Consider the following 24,018-nt stretch of genomic DNA (forward strand, 5'->3'; position numbering starts at 1 on the left):
AGACACTATTTTAGACACTTAAAAAATTTTGTTCTTGCACAAGCATATAATTTAAAAGTATAAGGAGGAAGGAATCCAAGCACAATAAAGGTAAGAATGGAAAGGGAGATCCTGAAAAGATTTTATTTGCTAATGGGTATAAAATGGTGGTCATTAAAGCAATAAAAAAAAGAAAGGAAAAATAAAATTTTATTAGTTGTAAATAATTATGCTTAATTCTTTTTTTTTTTTTTTTGCAATACGTGGGCCTCTCACTGTTGTGGCCTCTCCCGTTGCAGAGCACAGGCTTCGGACACGCAGGCTCAGTGGCCGTGGCTCACGGGCCCAGCTGCTCTGCAGCATGTGGGATTCCCCCGGACCGGGGCACAAACTCGTGTCCCCTGCCCCGGCAGGCGGACTCCCAACCACTGCGCCACCAGGGAGGCCCTATCTGATTTTTTTTTTTTTAAAGACACTAAGAACAGTCACTAAATGTAGGTTCATTTCAAATGCAAAAAGGGAGGCTTCAGAAATAACATCTTAGAAAAAGAAAATCAAATTTTAGAGGTAAAATGACAAGAAATCTCTTAGGTTTAAAGTAAAACCATCTCAAGGGCTTTTATACTCTCAGACGGACTACTTTTCTCTTTATTCTGCTGCTGCTGCTTAAGAGAAAAAAGCAGCAGAAGCGCTGCAAGAAAAGAAATGAGATAACCACAGCTTTGTAGCCTAATCTGAAGTCCGGGGGTGTAATACCTCCAGTTTTGTTCTTTTTTTCTCAAGATTGCTTTGGCAATTCAGGGTTTCTTGTGGTTCCATATAAATTTTAGAATTACTTGTTCCAGTTCTGTGAAAAATGTCGTGGGTATTTTGATAGAGATTGCACTGAACCTGTAGATTGCTTTGGGTAGTCTGAACATTTTAACAGTATTAATTCTCCCAATCCAAGAACACAGGATATCTTTCCATTTCTTTGTATCATTTTCAATTTCCTTCATCAATGTTGTATAGTTTTCAGAGTGTAGCTCTTCCATCTCCTTTGTGAAGTTTATTCCTAGGTATTTTATTCTTTTTGGTGTGATTTTAAACAGATTGTTTTCTTGCTTTCTCTTTTTGATAGTTTATTATTAGTGTATAGAAAAGTGACAGATTTCTGTGTATAAATCTTGTATCCTGCAACTTTACTGAATTCATTTACTAGTTCTAGTAGTTTTTTGGTGGAGACTTTAGGGTTTTCTATGTATAGTATCATGTCATCTGCAAATAGTGACAATTTTACTCCCTCTCTTCCAATTTGATGCCTTTTATTCCTTTTTCTTCTCTGACTGCTGTGGTTAGGACTTCCAGTATTATTTTATTTTATTTTATTTTATCTATCTATCTATCTATCTATCTATCTATTTATTTATTTTTCGGTATGCGGGCCTCTCACTGTTGTGGCCTCTCCCATTGCGGAGCACAGGCTCCGGAGGCACAGGCTCAGCAGCCAAGGCTCACGGGCCCAGCCGCTCCTGGGCATGTGGGATCTTCCCAAACCGGGGCACGAACCCGTGTTCCCTGCATTGGCAGGTGGACTCTCAACCAATGCGCCACCAGGGAAGCCCTCCAGTATTATTTTAAATAGAAGTGGTGAGAGTGGGCATCCTTGTCTCATTCCTTATTTTAGAGGAAAGACTTTAGTTTTTCACTGTTGAGTATGATATTAGCTGTGAGTTTGTCATAAATGGGTCTTTATTATGTTGAGGTATGTTCCCTCTATGCCCACTTTGATGAGCATTTACATCATGAATGGATGTTGAATTTTGTCAAATGCTTTTCCTGCATCTGTTGAGATGATCATGTGATTTTTATCCTTCCTTTTGTTAATGTAGTAGACTACATTGATTGGTCTGCAAATATCGAACCATCCTTGTGTCCCTGGAATAAACCCCACTCGACTGTGGTGTATATTTTTTATTTATTACTGAATACAATTTGTTAATATTTGGGGGGAGAATTTTTGCATCTACATTCATCAGAGGCATTCTCCTGTAATGTTCTTTTTCTGTAGTGTCTTTGCGTGATTTTTGTATCAGGTTAATGATAGCCCCATAGAATGAATTTGGGAGTGCTCATCAATTTTTTGGAGCAGTTTGAGAGAATAGGTATTAGCTTTTCTTTATATGTTCGGTAGAATTTCCCTGTGAAACCATCCAATCTCAGACTTTTGTTTGCCAGTTTTTTTTAATTAAAAATTAAATTTCAGTACTAATGATGGGTCTGTTTAGATTGTCTATTTCTTCCTGATTTTGTCTTGGAAGGCTGTATATTTCAGGAATTTGTCCATTTCTTCTACATTGTCCAATTTGTTGGCATACAACTGTTGGTGGTACTCTTTTTTTATTTTTTTTCTGTATCTCTATGATATTGGTTATTATTTCTCCTATTTCATTTCTTATTTTATTTGGGCCTGCTCTCTTTTTTTCTTGATAAGCCTAGCTAATGGTTTATCAATTTTGTTTAGCTTTTCAAAAAAAACACCTCTTGGTTTCATTGATCTTTTCTCTTGGGTTTTTTTTTTTTTTTGTCTCTATTTTATTTATTTCCTCTCTCCTCTCTCCTCTTTATTTTTTCCTTCCTTCTGTTCATTTTGGGCTTTATTTATTCTTCTTTTTCTAATTCCTGTAGATGGTAGGTTCAGTTGTTTATTTGAGATTTTTATTGCTTCTTGAGGAAGGTCTGTATCACTATAAACTTCGCTCTTACTGGTCTTGCTGCATCCCATATATTTTGGAAAGTTGTGTTTCCATTTTCATTTGTCTTGAGGTATTTTCTGATTTTTTCATTTAACCATTGGTTTTTAAATAGCATGTTGTTTTAGTCTCCATGTGTTTATACTTTTCCCATGTTTCTTCCTGTAATTGATTTCACAGCAGTGTTTTCAGAAAAAATGCTTGATATAATTTCTATCCTCTTAAATTTGTTGAGACTTATTTTGTGACCTACCTTGTGATCTAAATGGAGAATGTTCCATGTACACTTGAAAAGAATGTGCATTCTGCTGCTTGGGGATGGAATGTCCTGTTGATACTGATTAAGTCCAACTGGTCTAAAGGGTCATTTAAGACCATTTTCCTTATTGATTTTGTCTGGATGATCTGCCCATTGATGTAAGTGGGGTGTTAAAGGCCCCTAATATTACAGTATTACTGTCAATTTCTCACTTTATGTCTGTTAATATTTGCTTATATATTTAGGTGCTCCTGTACTAGCTGCATACATATTATAACCTCTTCTTGGACTGATCCCTTTATCTTATATAATACCCTTCTTTGCCTTTTGTTATAGACTTTAATGTCTACTTTGTCTGACATGGTATTGTTACCCTTGCTTTCTTGCCGTTTTCATTTTGATGAAATATCTTTTTCCATCCCCTCACTTTCAGTCTGTGTGTGTCTTTATCTCTGAAATTAATCTCACGCAAGCAGCATATAAATGTGCCTTGTCATTTTATCCAATCAGCCACCCTATGTGTTTTGGTAGGAGCATTTAGTCCACTGACATTTAAAGTGATTACTGATAGGCATGTACTTATTGCCATTTTGTTACTTGTTATCTGGTTGTTTTTGTAGTTCTCTGTTGTTTTCTTCTTTTGGTTTCTTCCCTTGTGTTTTGATGATTTTCTTTAGTGTTATGCTTCTGTTTCTTTCTCTCTAGTTTTTGTATATCTATTGTAGGTTTTTGATTTGCAGTTACCATGGGATTCATATACTTTGATTTCTAACTATATCTACTTGTTTTAAACATGCAGATAAGTTCAAACACATTCTAAAAGATCTACATTTTTTACTCCCCTCCCTACATTTTGTGTTTTTGATGTCATATTTTACATCTTCATGTTTCCCTCTACTGAATATTGTAGTTACAGTTAGTTTTATAATTTTTTATCTTTTAATTTTTGTACTAGCTTACTTACTTGGTTGATCCTCAGCCTGTAGTATATATTTGCCTTTCCTAGTGGGATTTGCCTTTCCTATACTTATTTCTTGTTATAGCCTTTTCTTTTCCACTTAGAGAATACCCTTTAACCTTTATTTTAGGGTCGGTTTAGTATTGATGACTTCTTGTAATTTCTGCTTCTCTGAAAAGTTCTTTATCTTTCCTTCAATTCCAAATGATAATCTTGCTGGGTAGAGAATCCCAGGTTTCAGTTTTTTCCCTTTTATCACTTTTAATATATCATGCCACTACCTTCAGGCCTGCAACGTTTCTGCAGAGAAATTAGCTGATAGCTTTACAGTAGGACCCTTGTATATAACTCTTTGTTTTTCTCTTGTTGCCTTTAAAATTCCCTCTTTAACTGTTGTCATTTTAATTAAGATATGTGTGCATCTGTTTGGATTCATCTTGTTTGGGATCCTCTGTGATTCCTGTAACTGGATATTTTTTCCTTCTTCAGATTCAGGAAATTTTCAGCCATAATTTCATTAAATACATTTTCAGCCCCCTTCTCCGCCTCTTCTCCTTCTAGGAACCCTTTAATGCAAAGGTTGGTATGCCTGATATTGTCTCAGAGGTCCCTTAAATTGTTCCCATTTTTTAAATTTTATCTTTCTTTTGCTGTTCTGATTGGGTGATTTCCATTATTCTATCTTCCAGATCACTTACATATTCTTCTGTATCACCTAATCTGCTGTTAATTCCTTCCAGTATGTTTTTCATTCCAGTTATTGTATTCTTCAGTTCTGACTGGTTCTTTTTTATATTGTCTAGTTCCTTGCTAAAAAATTCTCACTGTGTTCATCTATTCTTTTCCCTAATTCAGTTAGCATTCTTATTACCAATGCTTTGAACACTTTATCTAATAAATTGTTTATTTATGTATCATTGGTTGTTTAAGAAGTTTTCTCTTGCTCTTTCAATTGAAACAAATTCCTACCTTCTCATTTTGCTTAACTTTCTTTGTCTCTATGAAATTAGGTGGAAAAGTTAGCTATTTCAATTTTAAAGCAGTGTCCTTGTATAGCAACATCCCTATACATGTTGCATGTGCCCAGTGGCTTTGGTGGGAGAGCTGGGTCTGATGTGAACACAAGTCACATCTTTCCCCAGGGTTAGCTGGCAGCACTCACCTTGGTAGGAGGTGGCACTGGAGATGGAGGGGCTAGAGAGCCAAGTGAGGGCTGGGGCTTCTCCTTTGGTTAGCATCCAAAACCACTCTACTGGGGGTGGTGGGTCCCAAGCTGCTGAAGCAGAAGCCTTGAGGGTCGGATTTGAGCTGCCTCCATTCCCTTTAAGTGTGTGTTCTTCTCCCTCCCAGTACCAGCACCCTTGGCCCAGAGGTGAGCAGTGCTGGAGAGAGAGGGGCTGCTGCAGGCCCTTAGTGTGGGTCTAGGCGTGGGCTGTGTTGACCCCGGCTGCAGTCAGCAACCCAGACAGCTTCTGATGAGCTCCCTGTGTAAGCATCAGTAATGGCTGTCCCTGCCCTGCTCAGATGCCAGTTCAGGTCTGAACAGCATTTGTCCCTCACAGCTGAGCTCTTCCTCAGCTGCTGCAGCCCTTGCCGTGGCAGGGAGCTGTGCCACTGAGCAGGTGGGGCAGGTGCTGGCAATCAGTGGGTTGGGGGCACGGGCTGTGGCACTCAGCCAAAGTCAGAGTCCCAGACTACTTCTGATGCAATGCTTGTGTAAGTGCCCACAGTGGCTGCCCCTGCCCTGCTCAGAGGCCACTACAGGTCTGAGCCAACTTTGTGCCTCATATCCGAGCTCTCCCCTCAACTATGGCAGCCCTCACCCCAATGTGGAGCTGCATCATGGAGCAAGTGGGGCTACAGCAATCGCTCAGCTCAGGCTGGGGCATATGCCAGGAGAGTCATGGGAAACCGGCCAGTGACCGAGGCAGTTTCAGTCTGCCCTGTTTCAGGAGTAAGCAAGCATATGTGCGCTCCTCACAAATAGAGTCCAAGCTTCCAAGAGCCCCCCTGTTAGTCCCACTGCCCAACCGGCCAAGGGGACTGAGCTTCCCATTGTCAGACCCCAGGGCTGGTGCACCCAAAATATGGCTTGAACCGCTCACTCCCAAGGATCTCCTCTTCTGAGTCCCCTCCCAGGGGCACAGGTCCCAACCCTCTCACCTCTTTTCCCTTCCTGCCCAATTCTGTGTGGATCTTTCTTACAGCCCTGGTTGTACACGAGTCTTTCTGCTACTCTCCAGTTAGTTTTCAGTGAAAATTTTTCCACATGTAAATGTATTTTTGATGTGTTCATGGAAGTAGGTGAGTCCTATGTCCTCTTACTCCAACATCTTGATCTCCTCTTTTGATTTTGTAATTCTTGTAGAGTAACTAACACTTAGTCTCCAAATAGCAGCAAAAATGAACTGCCGAACTGAGTAGTACTTTGGAAAGTGAGAGGGCTAAGTAAGAAAAGTAACAGTTTCAACTGATTTACCTTGACAGAGCAACTTCGGTTGAATGATGAACACAAATGGAGCTCACCACTAAATGACCTTGACAAATCAATACTAGATATATTATTTTTCCTAATTTGTTGTAATTCTTCCACAAATACAGTGAATCATGACAAGTGCTAGGAATAGAGTCTAATTCACAGGATTTAATAATACTAATTACAGTGATTGCCATTATTGACATTACTACTCTTTTTTTTTTTTTTTCTGGTATGCAGGCCTCTCACTGTTGTGGCCTCTCCTGTTGCGGGGCACAGGCTCTGGACGCGCAGGCCCAGTGGCCATGGCTCAAGGGCCTAGCCACTCTGTGGCATGTGGGATCTTCCCGGACCGCGGCACCAACCCGTGTCCCCTGCATCAGCAGGCGGACTCTCAACCACTGCACAACCAAGGGAGCCCGACATTACTACTCTTAATGTAAAGCAATTATGAGATCCTCAAAGCACAAAAGGACAATAACTCTTTTTCTCTTACATGAAACATTTTCAGCCTCACTCAGAAATAGATATAACTAGCTTAGTCACTCATTCATTATTAGTTTCCATTTCTGATCAAAAGGTCCCATGTTTCCCCGGCAGGGAAAGGCAGAATTGAAGATTATGGTTCCTTAAATTCTTAAAGACAGTATAAAGGACTGCCTGTATGACTGTGAATAATTTCATGCTCCTGTTTCTCTCTTGGACGAAAGTATGACTCTGATGTGATTCCACTGGTATGAGACAGGAATGCAATCAAGGACTACAGGGGAAATGTTGATATTTTCCCTTCACCAAAATACAATTAAGTGTTTAAGTACATGCATGCATACACACACAAACTAAGGAAGTTCAATAAGCAACTGAAATAATCTCAGAGGAAAACACAATTAAGAAATGAAATTTTAAAATGAAGATAAGAAAATGAAAATTCCAACATTCAGAGAACATTAAGATAACCTATGTAAAAAATGAATCATTTTTATTATTTTATATTCAACAAAGGCTTTTAAAAGAAGTTCAACTTTTTTCAGGTATTCCTAAACAGAAGATACAGTTTAAGTAAAACCATAAAACATTTTACGATATTCTATGAATTTGTTGATGTCCATGGTTATGATTATATTATGTTATCTCCGACAACTCAAGACAATATTACTTACTGTTAGAAAAATTATATGTATGATCTTTTAAAATTTTGGTCAATTCTTCAAAACATAACTGTCACTTATATCACTGTGCACTACTAACTAGGAATAATCCATAGCGTCATTTTGAAATCCCTGTCTCTTGATTAGCATTTTATAAAGCAGTAGTGCTGGGTTTATTTGGAAGAAAAAATATAAATTCAATTATTTTAAAGAAAAGATTCCTTCCTCAAATCGCCTCAAAGAAAAATATTTAATAAACTGGCAAGCTACGTTTTTCAAGACAATGCTGCCACCTGCTGGAAGAATATTTCCCAAATGTTAGAGTAAAATCACATTCTAAAGAACTATATATCATAATCTTCCAATTACCCACTGAAAAAAGACACACCTTACTTAATAATTCTGACCATTTTATCTTTCGGACTTTTAATAACTATGTCTTAATTGAATACCAATTAACTATGGTTTTCAGCATATTTAAATACTAAATACAAATAAGTTGAAGTGACATCATAAAAAAAAATGCAGCTCTAAAGAGCTAACACCTATCCTTCTCAAACTCTTCCAAAATATAGCAGAAGGAGGAACACTCCCAAATTCATTCTACAAGGCCACCATCACCTTGGTACCAAAACCAGACAAAGATGTCACAAAGAAAGAAAACTACAGGCCAACATCACTGATGAACATAGATGCAAAAATCCTCAACAAAATACTAGCAAACAGAATACAACAGCACATTAAAGGATCATATACCATGATCAAGTGGGGTTTATCCCAGGAATGCAAGGATTCTTCAATATACACAAATCAATCAATGTGACACACCATATTAACAAACTGAAGGAAAAAAAACCATATGATCATCTCAATAGATGCAGAAAAAGCTTTCAACACCCATTTACGATAAAAACCCTCCAGAAAGTAGGCATAGAGGGAGCTTACCTCAACATAATAAAGGCCATATATGACAAACCCACAGCCAACTGAAACCATTTCCTCTAAGATCAGGAACAAGACAAGGATGTCCACTCTTACCACTATTATTCAGCATAGCTTTGAAAGGTTTAGCCACAGCAATCAGAGAAGAAAAAGAAATAAAAGGAATCCAAATTGGAAAAGAAGTAAAGCTGTCACTGTTTGAAGATGACATGATAATAAACATAGAGAATCCTAAAGATGCTAACAGAAAACTACAAGAGCTAATCAATGAATTTGGTAAAGTAGCAGGATACAAAATTAATGCACAGGTATCTCTTGCATTCCTATACACTAACGATAAAAAATCTGAAAGAGAAATTAAGGAAACACTCCCATTTACCATTACAACAAAAAGAATAAAATACCTAGGAATAAACCTACCTAAGGAGACAAAGGACCTGTATGCAGAAAACTATAAGACACTGATGAAAGAAATTAAAGATGATACAAACAGATGGAGAGATATACCATGTTCTTGGATTGGAAGAATCAACATTATGAAAATGACTATACTACCCGAAGCAATCTACAGATTCAATGCAATCCTTTTCAAACTACCAATGGCATTTTTCACAGAACTAGAAAAAAAAATTTCACAATTTGTATGGATACACAAAAAAATCCGAATAGCCAAAGCAATCTTGAGAAAGCAAAACGGAGCTGAAGGAATCAGGCTCCCAGACTTCAGACTATACTACAAAGCTACAGTAATCAAGACAGTATGGTACTGGCACAAGAATGGAAATATAGATCAATGGAACAGGATAGAAAGCCCAGAGATAAACCCACGCACATATGGTCACCTTATCTTTGATAAAGGAGGCAAGAATATATAATGGAGAAAAGACAGCCTCTTCAATAAGTGGTGCTGGGAAAACTGGACAGGTACATGTAAAAGTATGAGATTAGATCACTCCCTAACACCATACACAAAAATAAACTCAAAATGGATTAAAGACCTAAATGTAAGACCAGACACTATAAAACTCAGAGGAAAACATAGGCAGAACACTGTATGACATAAATCACAGCAAGATCCTTTTTGACCCCCCTCCTAGAGAAATGGAAATAAAAACAAAAATAAACAAATGGGACCTAATGAAACTTACAAGCTTTTGCACAGCAAAGGAATCCATAAACAAGACAAAAAGACAACCCTCAGGTCTTCCCTGGTGGCGCAGTGGTTGAGAGTCCGCCTGCTGGTGCAGGGGGACATGGGTTCGTGCCCTGGTCCGGGAAGATCCCACATGCCGCGGAGCGGCTGGGACCGTGAGCCATGGCCGCTGAGCCTGCATGTCTGGAGCCTGTGCTCTGCAACGGGAGAGGCCACAACAGTGAGAAGCCCACGTACCACACACACACACACACACACACAAAAAAAAAACAAATACAACCCTCAGAATGGGAGAAAATGTTTGCAAATGAAGCAACTGACAAAGGATTAATCTCCAAAATTTACAAGCAGCCCATGTAGCCCAATATCAAAAAAAAAACAACCCAATCCAAAAATGGGCAGAAGATCTAAATAGACACTTCTCCAAAGAAGATATACATATTGCCGACAAACACATGAAACGATGCTCAACATCACTAATTATTAGAGAAATGCAACTCAAAACTACAATGAGGTATCACCTCATGCTGGTGAAAATGGCCATCATCAAAAAATCGACAAACAATAAATACTGGAGAGGGTGTGGAGAAAGGGGAACCCTCCTGCACTGTTCGTGGGAATGTAAATTGATACAACCACTATGGAGAACAGTATGGAGGTTTCTTAAAAAACTAAAAATAGGGCTTCCCTGGTGGCGCAGTGGTTGAGAGTCCGCCTGCCGATGCAGGGGACACGGGTTCGTGCCCCGGTCCGGGGGGATCCCACATGCTGTGGAGCGGCTGCGCCCGTGAGCCGTGGCCGCTGAGCCTGCGCGTCCGGAGCCTGTGCTCCACAACAGGAGAGGCCGCAACAGTGAGAGGCCCGCGTACCGCAAAAAAAAAAAAAAAAAAACAACTAAAAATAGAGCTACCATATCACCCAGCAATCCCACTACTGGGCATACACACTGAGAAAACCATAATTCAAAAAGAGTCATGTACCACAAGGTTCACTGCAGCTCTACTTACAATAGCCGGAACAAGGAAGCAACCTAAATGTCCACTGACAGATGAATGGATAAAGAAGATGTGGCACATATATACAATGGAATATTACTCAGCCATAAAAAGAACTGAAACTGAATTATTTGTAGTGAGCTGGATGGACCTAGAGTCTGTCATACAGAGTGAAGTAAGTCAGAAAGAGAAAAACAAATACCATATGCTAACACATATATATGGCATCTAAAGGGAGGGATAGTTCTGATGAACTAGGGGCAGGACAGGAATAAAGATGCAGACGTAGAGAATGGACTTGAGGACATGGGGGGGGAGGGTAAGCTGGGATGATGTGAGAGAGTGGCATGGACTTATATATACTACTAAATGTAAAATAGATAGCTAGTGAGAAGGAATTGCATAGCACAGCGAGATCAGCTCAGTCCGTTGTGACCACCTAGAGGGTGGGTTAGGGAGGGTGGGAGGGAGATGCAAGAGGGAGAAGATATGGGGATATATTTATATGTATAGCTGATTCACTTTGTTATACTTAGTTGCGGAGCAACTAAGCCCGTGTGCCACAACTACCGAGCCTGCGCTCTAGAGCCCATGAGCCACAACTACTGAGCCCCTGTGCCACAACTACTGAGCCTGTGCTCTAGAGCCTGCGAGTCACAACTACTGAAGCCCACGTGCCACAACTACTGAGGCCCACACACCTAGAGACCGTGCTCTGCAACAAGAGAAGCCACTGCAATGAGAAGCCCGCGCGCTGCAATGAAGAGTAGCTCCCGCTCACCGCAACTAGAGAACACCGGCACCCATCAACAAAGTCCCAATGCAGTCAAAAATAACTAAATAAATTTAAAGAAACAAAAAAACATTAGTGATCAAGATGTAAAGACTTTGTTTGTAGGTCAATTTTTACCAACTGCAAAACTAAGTAAACAAATCAACCAATAAATAAGAGCATTTTATAGGACAACCAAGGGAATGTGAAGGACAGAATATTTGATGATATTAAGGAATTTTTGATTTCTATATATGATGATGGTGTTATTGTTATATTTAAAAAAAGGAGTCTGTGTTCAAGGGATATATACTGAAAATGTTTACAGGTAAATAGACATGATGTTTGGTATTTGCTTCAAAATAAGAGGAGAGTTGGGTGGCAGGGTGTGGAGAAAATAAAATTTAACCATGAGTTGATAACTGTTTAAAGTGAGTGATGGGTACGTGGAGGTTTGTTTTATCATTCTATTTTTTATGTTTGAAATATTTCATAATTCAATAGTTAAAGATAAATGGATAAATAAATAAAACAAATGATTGTCAGGTTAGAAAAAAGGTAAAATCCAACTAATTTTTTTAAAAAGGAAGCACATAGAAAAGATATAAAATAACCTTCAATTTTAAACAAAATTCAATCTTAGATTGACAAACCGCAATTTTAAACGATCACCTCTAAAGTGCGGTTTATACCTTTTCTGATTTGGCTTCCCAAGAGTGTTTGGAAACACCATGTTCAAAGGCCATCTTTTTTTTTCTTTTAACCAAAAAGCATGAAATGTAAAATTCAGGAAATATTATTATAAACAACGTGTCTGGCACACTGATAATCTAGATATATGTGAATCTATAAACACGCATATAAATATAGAAAGTACAGAAAATACAATTTGGCAATAATGCTTTCATTAAAATCTTAGCACAGATTTTTCTTTGCTCACAATTTCTACAAATGTACAAATAATGCTTCATTTAAAAACAGCATAAAATGAAACAAATCTTTTAGAATGTAAGATTTTCTAATAAAATGCTGAACTTGAATAGGTTTATTTTATAATTGTTAAACTGTGAACAGTTTGAAAATCACTGGCAGTAGCCTAGTGTAAACAATTCACTACAAAAAGCCTTAATGAAGGTTATACAATTTTAAAAAATGTGTTCCAAAAATAAATCTACAATGTTTGATGAAATATTTGTCCTGAATTCTAAAAGAAAGCATCGCTGTTACCTACGGTCCACTGATATCCCTGCCTTGCCCCCAACCGATTCCATTTTTGGAACATCAACGTTACAGACTAGATGCTCTTAAATAACTACATTCAATTAATTTTAATGGTTTTTTTTGAATGCTGAAAATTAAATACTATCTGATTCAACTCCCTGATAGGAAATCATGTAAGCTTTCAGGTTTGAGCTCTCCTAATAGCATAAATATCTAGGCTTCTTACAAAACCATTGATCTAAAGATTAGACTAAAAACAAGTATCACTTTCAAGATGGACTCAAAGGTCATGAATGCCAGCCAGGTAGTTTGGATTTATTCTCAGGTAACAGGAAGCCACTGAAATGACAGGGTTCCCAAATACCTGTCTCTTAATATCATGTTATTATTATTCTTTCCCTGCTTGAATCCAACTATCCCTACAGTTTTAGTGATCACCTCTATTAAGATGGCTTCCAAAGTTGTATTTTAATCACTGACATCTTTGGAACTGCAGATCTGAGTACACAATTGCCTGATTATACAGTTGCCCTGTTATAAGCAACAAATTCTATTTACTCTTACACCAACCCAAGCCTAAGGCCAGCTTCTCCATTTGCATTAGTCCCTTATAGCCTCTATTTGCATGAATCGGTACACCACCATCCACCAGTTCTCCAGAATTAAAACAATAAAATCGGGCTTCCCTGGTGGCGCAGTGGTTGAGAGTCCGCCTGCCGATGCAGGGGACATGGGTTCGTGCCCCGGTCCAGGAAGATCCCACATGCCGCGGAGTGGCTGGGCCCGTGAGCCATGGCCACTGAGCCTGCGTGTCCGGAGCCCGTGCTCCGCAACGGGAGAGGCCACAACAGTGAGAGGCCCGCATACCGCAAAAAAAAAACAAAAAAACAAAAAAACAATAAAATCAACTTTGGCCTCTTCTCTTTTCTTTCCCCTTCTAACAGTCCAATTCATTACCGAGTCCAAAAGTTTTGTCAAATCAAACTTTTCTTTCCATCACTTCAGTCCAAATAGATCTCTATCCAGGATCACGGTAAACCTAGCAATGCTCCCACCTAACAGAATTTTAGTTCCCTCCCTTTCCCCTCTAGCTCATCTTTCCCAGGGCTTCCAGAGTCATTTCTCTAATAGCTCTAATTATGACACAAACTTTTCTCTGTTGAAAAGCTTTCAATGGCTACCTACCACCTACAGAATGAAGCATAAATTTCAAACCTATGCAAGGCCTTTTATAATCTGACCTTGTCTATCCCCTCACTAGAACAGCTTCCATTGTTCTTCTACACTGAAGTCTACCCACATGGGACTACCTTCTAATCTCTGTGGTATTTCCTATCCCTTCCAGGTACCAACCAGAAATACTTTTCTACCACTCTTTGTGAAACCTTATTTATCCTTCAAGGTGCTGATCAAATGTTTCCAGCTACTTATCTCCCTAAATTCTCCCAGCTACAATCAAACATAAGGCACTCTCTTCTTTTTCTAGCACAGCCCTAACAGTCTGAAAGTTGCTTCTTATAAAAAGGTAAACATTTACCCTCTGATCTAAGTTCTGAGTTAAAAGGCTACACAGATGAGCCTAATCCTTTCCTTTTTTCTTTTTTTAAATTTGGCTATGTCAGGTCTTAGTTGCGGCATGCTGGATCTTTCATTGTGGTGTGCAGGCTTCTCTCTAGTTGCAGTGCGTGGGCTCTGTAGTTGCGGCACTTGGGCTCTCTAGTTGTGGCGCAGGGGCTCAGTAGTTGCAGTGCACGAGCTTAGTTGTCCTGTGGCATGTGGGATCTTAGTTTACCAACCAGGGATTGAACCTGCATCCCCTGAATTGGAAAGCAGATTCTTAACCTCTGGACCACCAGGTAAGTCCCAAGCCTAATCCTTTTCTATACCACGATTTTTCATATACTTAAAGTTCCTCGTAAATCTTCTCTTCAAAGGGTAAACCTCCTCAAGACTCACAGCTAATAATACTCACGTATATAATTTCTAGAAAATTTTATCATCATAACTATCCCTGTCTGGACACAAGATTTTCAAGCATCTCTCCTAAACTGTGGTATCCAGAACCAAACACAATACTCCAAACGGGTGTTTTTGCATATTACGTATAATATTCACCCCACCCCCAAAATCTGGACATTCACAGTGTCAATTAGCAAATAACAACTCAAAATAGTTCTTCAGTTAACAAATTTGTTAGTTTTTAGGGGTGTAGATGTTTAATAAATGTGCAAAAAGAGGTGAAAATAATAAAACAAGGTTCAAAGAGGTTCCAGTCAGAATCAAGTATACAGGGCTCCCCTGGTGGCGCAGTGGTTGGGGGTCCGCCTGCCGATGTGGGGGGCGCGGGTTCGTGCCCCGGTCCAGGAGGGTCCCGCATGCCGTGGAGCGGCTGGGCCCGTGAGCAATAGCTGCTGGGCCTGTGCGTCCGGAGCCTGTGCTCCACGGCGGGAGAGGCCGCGGCGGTGAGAGGCCCATGTACCGCAAAAAAAAAAAAAAAAACAGAATCAAGTATACAAATACAAGAATTTATCTTAGAAAGGAAGAGAATTACCTTTTGAAACATGAGATAAATGGAATCGTATGGATAAAAACTCAGGGAAATTACAAATAAGAAGGGTGCAATAACTAAAGAATTTTCTAGATCAAGTTTGAGGAATCTTCTACTAAATAATCTACTATAGAGCAAGCAAACTTTCAATAAAAAGATGTCGATCAACATTTTGCTATTAAAAATGCCAAGTACATGTTATACTCATAATCTTTTTATCCTGAAATGCCAATATGCTTTTTTAAAAAAAGTTAAAATTTCCACAGTTCTAAACTTAAATTCAGCTGACTAGACAATACTCAAGACTTATTTTGAATTACATAACAGATTTTCTCTTATTAAATAAAACCCTATGTGGAAAATATAGTAGTTCTTTGATGACTGGCACCACAGTAATTAACTGAATTAAAAGAAAAATTAATTTCCTCTAAAGGGTTCTTAAACACTCTTCATTGATGGTGTTCAATTATGCAACTCAAAGAAAACTCAAGGAGACCTCTAAAGAACCACCTTTCATATCAAGGAAATAGAAAAGTTAGATGACTTATTTTTTGAAAATTTGCTTGAAAACAAAAACATTTTCCCTTGCTTTATAGTAGAAGGCTAATGTGTAATGGTACTTACAGACTGTATAACACATCTGTACCACAGCCCTCAATTATCTAAGAACTGAGACACACAGAGACATTAGACAGCAGCATACAGTGATTCTACTACATCATTGATAAAAGCCTGATTTTCTCACAATCAAGAGTACATGGATTCAAAATATCAAGCTAATTGAAGCATAAATTGGCATAAGCACTTTGGAAAACAACTTGATATTATAATAATAAAATTATAAGATAAACATTATCTGTGACTCACAAAGTATACCATTTTAGAATACATATGATTTTGTTAATTTAAGTCTTTCTTTAATGATACTGTATTTTCAATGAAATGAAATTAATACAAACTTTTTTTTTTTTTTTTTTTTTTGCTGTACACGGGCCTCTCACTGTTGTGGCCTCTCCCGTTGTGGACCACAGGCTCCGGACGCGCAGGCTCAGCGGCCATGGCTCACAGGCCCAGCCGCTCTGTGGCATGTGGGATCTTCCCAGACCGGGGCATGAACCCGTGTCCCCTGCATCAGCAGGCGGACTCTCAACCCCTGCACCACCAGGGAGGCCCAAATTTTTCTTTTAATGATCAAAAGATTTGAACAGATACTTCACCAAAGATCCATGTGGATGGCAAATAAGCACATGAAAAGATTCTCAACATCCTCAGTCATTAGGAAAATGAAAATTAAAACCATGAGATAACACTATCTACCTATTAGAATGGCTAAAATAAAAATAAAAACAAAAAAACTGACAAAACCAAGTGCTGGTGAGAATGTGAAACTAGAACTTTCATGTGTTGCTGGCAGGAATGCAAAATGGTACAGCTAGTTTGGAAGTTTCTTATAAAGTTGGTTATATATACATTTACCACACAACTCAGCAATTCCACTCCTAGCTGTTCACCCTAGAGAAATTATGTTCACACAAAATCCTATATGGGAATGTTTATAGAGGCTTTTCGCACAATCACCAAAAACAGTAGAAACAACCTAAATGTCCTTCAGCTGGTGAACGGATAAACCGTGGTAAACCCATATAATGGAAGGGAATACTACTTAGTAACAAAAAGGAACTACTGATACATGGATAAATCTCAACTGCATTATGCCATGTGAAACAAGCTAGACTCAAAAGACTGCATCTTGTATTCAATATAGCTCCATTTATTATACATGATGTTCTGGAAAAGGCAAAACTGTAGGAATGTAAAACAGATAAGTGGTTGTCAAGGGCAGGGTGCGGGAATGAAATACTAAGGGGTAGGAGGGACTTTTGGGGGTGATGGAACTGTTCTATATCTTGATTGTGGTGATACATGAGAGTATGCACTTGTCAAAAATCATAAAACCATACACCAAAAAGGATGAACGTTACTGTATGTAAATTATACTTCAATTTTAAAAGGTCAATCTGATGTTTTTCGTATTTTTTTAATGTTACCTGACAACTTATGGAAAAGAAACATTTTTCCCTCTGCTTCCTCTGTCAAGAAACACTTCACCACCATTCTAGGTTCTTTGTGGACTTTTAAGACTTATTTCCTGCCCTGATAGAGTTTAAATGCTCATTAGGGAAACAAGTCTAAGATATTAAAATAAGTTACAGAAAAGGGCTAGGCAAAACAATTTTGAGTAATAAATCAAGGAATACACTTTACATATGCTCTACGAAGAAGAAGAAATGCCCTCTGTCAAGAGTCATGGGAAATGAATGGAACACAACTTTGAAAGGTCTTAGTGTTTCTCAATATTCTTGCTATTATTATCATCTCTAACTTTCAAGTGAGGATACGGAGACCTGCGGAGGACAAATACTTTGTCTGTGATCCCTCAGTTATTAGATCTCAAAACTGAGATTCTAACCCATGCCTTTCTGACCCCAAAGCCTGAGATCTTTTGCATCGCGGCGCTGGAACAACACAGAAGAGTTTACAGACGACTGCCACGTGGTGTGATCTCAAAGACCAGCAACGGCCCCTACCTCCCCAAACATCAAGACTTCGCAAGATTCCTGCACAGAAACACGGTTAGCGCCCTGTATCTTCAAGTCAGCGCAACAGGGTCTTGCGAGTACAAACTCATGGGAGCGGTAACGTGGAGCCTTGCGGGGATCTCTTTTCCACACAGTCAGCGTGCATGGCCCTACTTCTGACAGTTTTGGCCTTGAGGAAGGTGACGCCTGGGGCCAACGCCGGAGCCACTGAAAAAGGTCAACACCACGAAAGAGGAGAGCGGAGGCGCTCAAAATACACCTCTTCAATTACCCCAAGCCAGCCTGGTCGCAAGTGGGTCACGCGAGGCGGAAAGGCACTTCCCTACCCCTTCCGGGACCCTTTGGTAAAAGACGTCCGTGGACTTGTCCCCGTCTACGTCGCCCGACCTCAAGGACCCACACTTAGGGGGGCAGAGGGGGCGGCCCTCCGCCGGCGAGGCTCTCGGCGCTGGGAGATACAACGCTAGCGCGGTCGCGGCCGGGCTCAGGACACGGGCGCTGCGGCGCAGAGCCGGCGGGCACCCGCCGGGCCGTTCACCGAGAGCCCGTCTGAAAGCCAGCGGCCAGAATAGAGAGGGCTGTGGGGAGAACGAACTCGGGTTGTCTACTCTGGTGATTACAAGTGCCGCACATCGTTTTTCGACCCTCCAACCGCTGCCCTAGCTCTCATCTCACCTCTCCAGTTCTTGTACTCTGGGATATAGTAGTATTTGTTCCCGAACCGGTCTGTGCCCACTTGCTCCTTCACTTCCTTTGACAGCGCTCTCCACAAGACACGGAACAAATTCTGAGACCAACCCATGCCTTCCGACCGGCTCCAGCACGGGTCGTGTCGTGACCTGCCGGGGATCCCTGAGACCAAAGTGAGAAAGCCCAGGCAGCTGACCCCGCCCCCCGGCTCAGAGGAGTCCCACCCACCTCCTTCCGTACACCCTCAAGTAACGACGCTCGCCATTGGCCGGGTGGCATCATGCTTGACCAATGGGAGACTCCACTCTACACCCCAGCCTCAGTGTTCTGTCATGGCGCCGTCCAGTTCGCTAGCTGGTGTGAAGGGACGGGATGCTAGGGTTTTTGTCGGCGCGACAAGCGGGTTTGGACGACCCTCTTCGCCTTCGGAGAGAGGAGTCCACACGGAGGTAAAGAAAACCTTATTCTATTCTCTACTATTCCGGTTAAAATCTGGGCCAATGGCTGTGTTAGCTTTGCCTCACACTTGGCCGCCTTATTACCACTTTGCTCCACCACAACTGGGCTTTACTCTCTCTTCTGTTCTGCGGCTCGAGAAAATAGGATAGCTTTTATATATAGCTTTTATATACCTGTAGGCAGGTGGGTGCGCACGCGGGCTCGAGTGAGGGCGCTATAAATCTAAATGAGGATATTTTCATTTTACTTTATTCCTTCTCCCCGACTCCCAAGGAATAACTATCTTCCAAGAATTCGTTCTTTCATTTAGTCAACGTATTTAGTAAGCTGTTACTATGTGCCCAGCAATATGTTAAAGGCGGAACGTAGGCCAGGAATTGAAGAAAGTTTAGCATGACTAGAGCAGAGAATTGTGGAGAGAGGGCCATTGACAAGAGATGAAGCTGGAGAAGTAGGGGAGGCTAGATGGGGAACAGCCTTGTATGCTTGGTTAAGTGGTAAGAAGATGAGAATAAGGTGACAGCTGTTGCATTTTGTCATCTGCTTAGAGAATGGATTGAAGTTGAGAGCAGGATTGGGAGCCAAGTTAGGTAACTGTTGCAAGGAGAGAGTTGATGGAAGCCCGAGCCAGGGACGTGGCAGTTGGGACCAAGAGGGTGAAGATACTTGAAAAAAATCTAAGAAATAGAATCAACCAGCCATGGAGATTAATTGGATATACTGAATGATGAAAAAGGAAGAGTCTGCAATGATTCCCAGCTATGTGCCTTGTATGTCGGGGTGAATAATGGTAACATCTCTCCCCAAAGAGGGAGCAAGTTTTACTTTAATTTTGCTCATATTGACTTTTCCCATATTGCTTTCAAGGAACTTGTGAAGATTTCACTTGGAGGGTTCAGAACACAGTTGCATATAGTATATGTTTGATGCTCAGGAGAAATTTAGATTGTTTAATGCAAGTTGATACGTGAAGTGAGGAGGACATAAGATCACCCAGACACTATTTGTGGAGTAAGAAGAGAGAAGCAGTTCAGTGATTACAAACCTGAAAAATACCAACACTTAAAGTTAGGCAGAAGATGAGACTACAGAAGAACTGAAAAGGAGTAACCAGAGGGATTGAAGGAAAACTAGGGTGGTGAGGTATCATGGATGCTGAGGGAAGACTGTTTAAAGAGGGAGCCATCAAATGTGTCAGTTGCTGCCCCCGAATCCCTCCTTTGCTCTCAATGATTCTCCATCCCATTATTCTGCTCTATTTTCTTCATTCAATTTATTGCCACTGAAATTGTATTATATACTTATTTTTTTTTACTGGTATATTGTCTTCTAAAACCCTGTATTCCCATTGCCTAGAAGAGAGTTTGGCACAATTTGTATGACGTTTTGTGTTCTAAGATGTATCATCCTTACATTTTAGTATTATGCTTTTAAAATGGGTAAATAGGTTTCTAGATAGTACATACAGTTTTAACGAAATAAGAGAGTATTAATTTTTTTTTACCATGTTTTAGTTAGTTTTAAGCATGATTGAGGTTGCATCTCCTACTGTCCTCCAACTCCCGTTAGTGCACAGTTGACAGTAGCTAGGTCATCCACTCTAACCAAAGCATACAGGCATATCCAGAGTTTTTTATTCCAGTAACTGCAAGAACTCAAGCAAAATTTGTATGTATCAAAATTTGTCATTCTGCTTTGACTATGTGGCTTGTTTCCATCAAGTAGTTCTGCAATTCTTCCCTAATGATCAGCGAAGTAAAGTTTGGAAAATGAGTGACGTTGTCCATTATCTTTAATTTCAGTGACAGTAACGGTACTGTTTTAAAAAGAAGCAGCATTATTCTTTTTTCCCTCATATGACCAGAGGTCTTATCATATCAGTAATAATGTAAATCGTGTGCACCACTGAGGGTCTGAAAAATTTGGTTTCTTGTTGTCTTTTAATTCCAAAAAGTCCTTGGTCTGAGGAAGCAACTAAGTATAGCTCTTTAGCACAGTCAAAATTCTGTGACCTAAACCTCTTACTTCATTAGAAGAAATAAAAATTCAAAACAGTGAAGGTTTCCTAACCAAATTACCAGATTAATCCATCTGTAAATAGATTTCATTTCATCTGTAAAACACTGATTCCCCAAGCATACTTAACATTTCTAGTTACAAACCTGTGCTCTAGTAATCCCATGCACATCTCTCCCACCAACTGCTTTGTGTGCTTATCAAAAGTCATTATTTGGGGCTTCCCTGGTGGCGCAGTGGTTGAGAATCTGCCTGCCGATGCAGGGGACACGGGTTCGTGCCCTGGTCTGGGAAGATCCCACATGCCGCGGAGTGGCTAGGCCCGTGAGCCATGGCTGCTGAGCCTGCGCGTCCGGAGCCTGTGCTCCACAACGGGAGAGGCCCGCGTACCGCAAAAAAAAAAAAGTCATTATTTGCCCCTAACCCTATTAAAGCTAGTTTTATTTATTATTCTGATGGTGTCATTGTAGTGTGAGCTGATGAAGTATGAATACAAAAGTTGCTGTTCTTACAAAACTAAATGGACCACTTTTGAAATACTCAGTGCAAACAAATGGCCTAAAACAAAATGAAATATGATTGAGACAATTATTATAAAAGATTTGGGGAAAGTGTAAAAAGATGAAACAGTCTTTTTCAACTTTGCCAGAATATTTAAAATAACATAGGGTATTTGGAAAAAATACTCATGCTATAGTTCCAACCCCATAGATTCTAGTCTAATTGGTCTAGGACACTGGAATTTTTTAAAGCACCCTAGCTGATTGTAATGTATAGCTAGAATTGAGAACCATTGCTTGAGAAGGAGTCCACATTCAGTTGCTTTGCATATGTCTTAAATTTTCACCCAACTAAAATATATAAATTAATAAATAAATAAACAAATTTTAACAATCCCTGAAAATCATAGACTATATATAATATGGGTATGGTTTATGGAAGAAGGATGATATGGCCCTCTGTTCAGCACATTTCATTCTTCTTCAAAAAATTAGCTAATATTCAGACAATCTTTGCCTTGCATAGTAGTGCACATCCATAAAACTGATTGTGTAAGCTAAAACCTATGCAAAGTTATCTCAATAATTAGTGAGGAAAATTCAAATTGTTCTGTGACCTTTAAAATTTTTTTTGAAACACTAGAAGTCACTATCAGTTATCTGGGTAATGTAAAATATTAGAAATGATGAGAACCAAAGTATATTTATTTGTTTAAAAAAAAACTTGTCAAGAGTAGTTTGAGCAGTGCTTGTCTTCTCATTGTACAACTTACAAGTTGAGCATCTTTTCTTTACCTTGGCTAATTATCACACGCCTTTCTAAATTTGTGTCACATTCCAACATTTTATCCTTTACATTCTCAATGGCTTGAAATATCTCTGAGAGTTCTCTTATTTATTTATTTATGTATTTATTTTTGTATTTATTTATTGCCATGTGGTGTGGCATGCAGGATCTTAGTTCCCCGACCAGGGATCGAACCTGTGCCCCCTGCATTGGGAGTGCAGAGTCTTGACCACTGGACCACCAGGGAAGTCCTTGAGAGTTCTTTTAATGTGAAGATTTCTTCCAGCATCACTTCTTCTGGGACATATTCAGCCTTTTCATCACAAACACTTTACCTCATTTATGTCGATAAGTTCACCTTCATTGATCTCTTCAGTCTGCATATCTAGAGTTTCTAAAATGACAGCAATGTGAACATTCCTGCAGTAAGCTATCTCTTTTGAATTCCATTTACATTCAATTTGAGTTTCACTTCTGGTATCATCACTTTGTGTTGCTTTCGTGCACTTTAATTATGTTTGCCAATTCCCCCATTCAGTTATCCATTTTTGTGGAATTCCTTTTGGGTTTATCTCAGGGGCACAGAGGTAACAAAACTAAATGCTGTGTGTGAACTGAATAACAAATGCACAGTGATCATCTGCAGACTTTGAAAGAAGTCATGCAAAGTGCTCACTAATTTTAATGTACATGTTATTTTCATAGTATCTTGTGGACTGAAAAGCAAGTATTGAACACTGCGCTTTATGCTATTACTCACAGTTAATATACCATGGTAACTGAGATTTGAACCATGTTGTTGTGGTCTGGTATTAACTAAATCATGATAACTGAAATTCGTGTGTATCAGACAATGCAAAATAAGGACTACTTGTATATTTAAGTTAAAGTGTTAAAGGTAGTTTTTTTTAAGATTCCCCTCTTTAATGATATTTTAGCTTAACTAAACAAACATACAGTCCTATTTTATTCAAAGAAGATGTCTACTGTCATTTGCCTCAGTTTCTTCCTTGTCATTGACTACAGGCAAAGACATGAACACTAAAATGCAATGTTTATAATTCATACCCTCCTTTTTTATTTTATAACTCTACTGAGGTACAATGATATACACTAAACTGCACATTAGAGTATACAATTTGATGAGTTTTGACATATATATACACTTTTGATACCATCTCCATAATCAAGATAACAATCATCCATAAGCCCCAAAATTTCATCAAGACTCTGTAATCCCTTTCTCCCTTCTTTCCCTGTTTCACATTCTTACTACTCCAGGAAACTACCGATCTGCTTTCTGTCACTACTGATTAGTTTGTATATTTCAGAATTTTATATAAATGAAATTATTTTTTCTTAGCGTTCTTTCATTCAGAATAATTATTTTGAAATTTCTCCATCCTGTTGCATGTATCCATTCTTTTTTATTGCTGAGGAGTTTTCCATTTTGTGGATATACCATGACTCGTTATCCATTCATTTGTTGATGGGCATTTGAGTTGTTTTGGGACTAGTACATATAAAATTGCTCTAAAGATTCATGCACGAGTGTTTGTATGGGCATATGCTTTTATTTCTCTTGGGTGAATACCTGGCAGTGGAATGACTAGGTATATGTTTCACTTTTTAAGAAACTGACAGTTTTCTAAAAGCTTACATTCCTATCAGCAGTGAATGAAAGTACTGATTGCTTCACATTTTTATTTACCCTTTCCTGCTTTCTTTTGGGTTATTTGAACATTATTTAATATTCTGTTTTAATTTATCTATTGTGATTTTG

General features: G+C 39.3%; 2 protein-coding genes across 5 annotated transcripts in view; one reads left to right on the plus strand and one right to left on the minus strand.

The window, feature by feature from the left end:
- Positions 1 to 18,675, minus strand: part of NDUFAF2 (NADH:ubiquinone oxidoreductase complex assembly factor 2) — a 192,614-nt gene extending 173,939 nt beyond the window's left edge. For 3 of the 4 annotated variants that reach the window (XM_082622340.1, XM_082622341.1, XM_082622342.1), the window contains exon 1: positions 18,459 to 18,675. In XM_082622340.1, the coding sequence (XP_082478466.1) occupies positions 18,459 to 18,585 (127 nt within the window). In that variant the 5' untranslated portion in view covers positions 18,586 to 18,675. The remainder of the gene's footprint in view (positions 1 to 18,458) is intronic. The other variant, XM_082622339.1, reaches the window with a different exon arrangement.
- A 107-nt stretch (positions 18,676 to 18,782) lies between these two features.
- The window catches only part of ERCC8 (ERCC excision repair 8, CSA ubiquitin ligase complex subunit), a 61,393-nt gene continuing 56,157 nt past the window's right edge, over positions 18,783 to 24,018 (plus strand). Inside the window, exon 1 of the mRNA XM_082622337.1 lies at positions 18,783 to 18,922. Coding sequence (XP_082478463.1) covers positions 18,846 to 18,922 — 77 coding nt within the window. The 5' untranslated portion in view covers positions 18,783 to 18,845. The remainder of the gene's footprint in view (positions 18,923 to 24,018) is intronic.

The sequence above is a fragment of the Mesoplodon mirus genome (assembly GCF_964341445.2).
Source record: "Mesoplodon mirus genome assembly, chromosome: 5".
Taxonomy (NCBI): Eukaryota; Metazoa; Chordata; class Mammalia; order Artiodactyla; family Ziphiidae; genus Mesoplodon; species Mesoplodon mirus.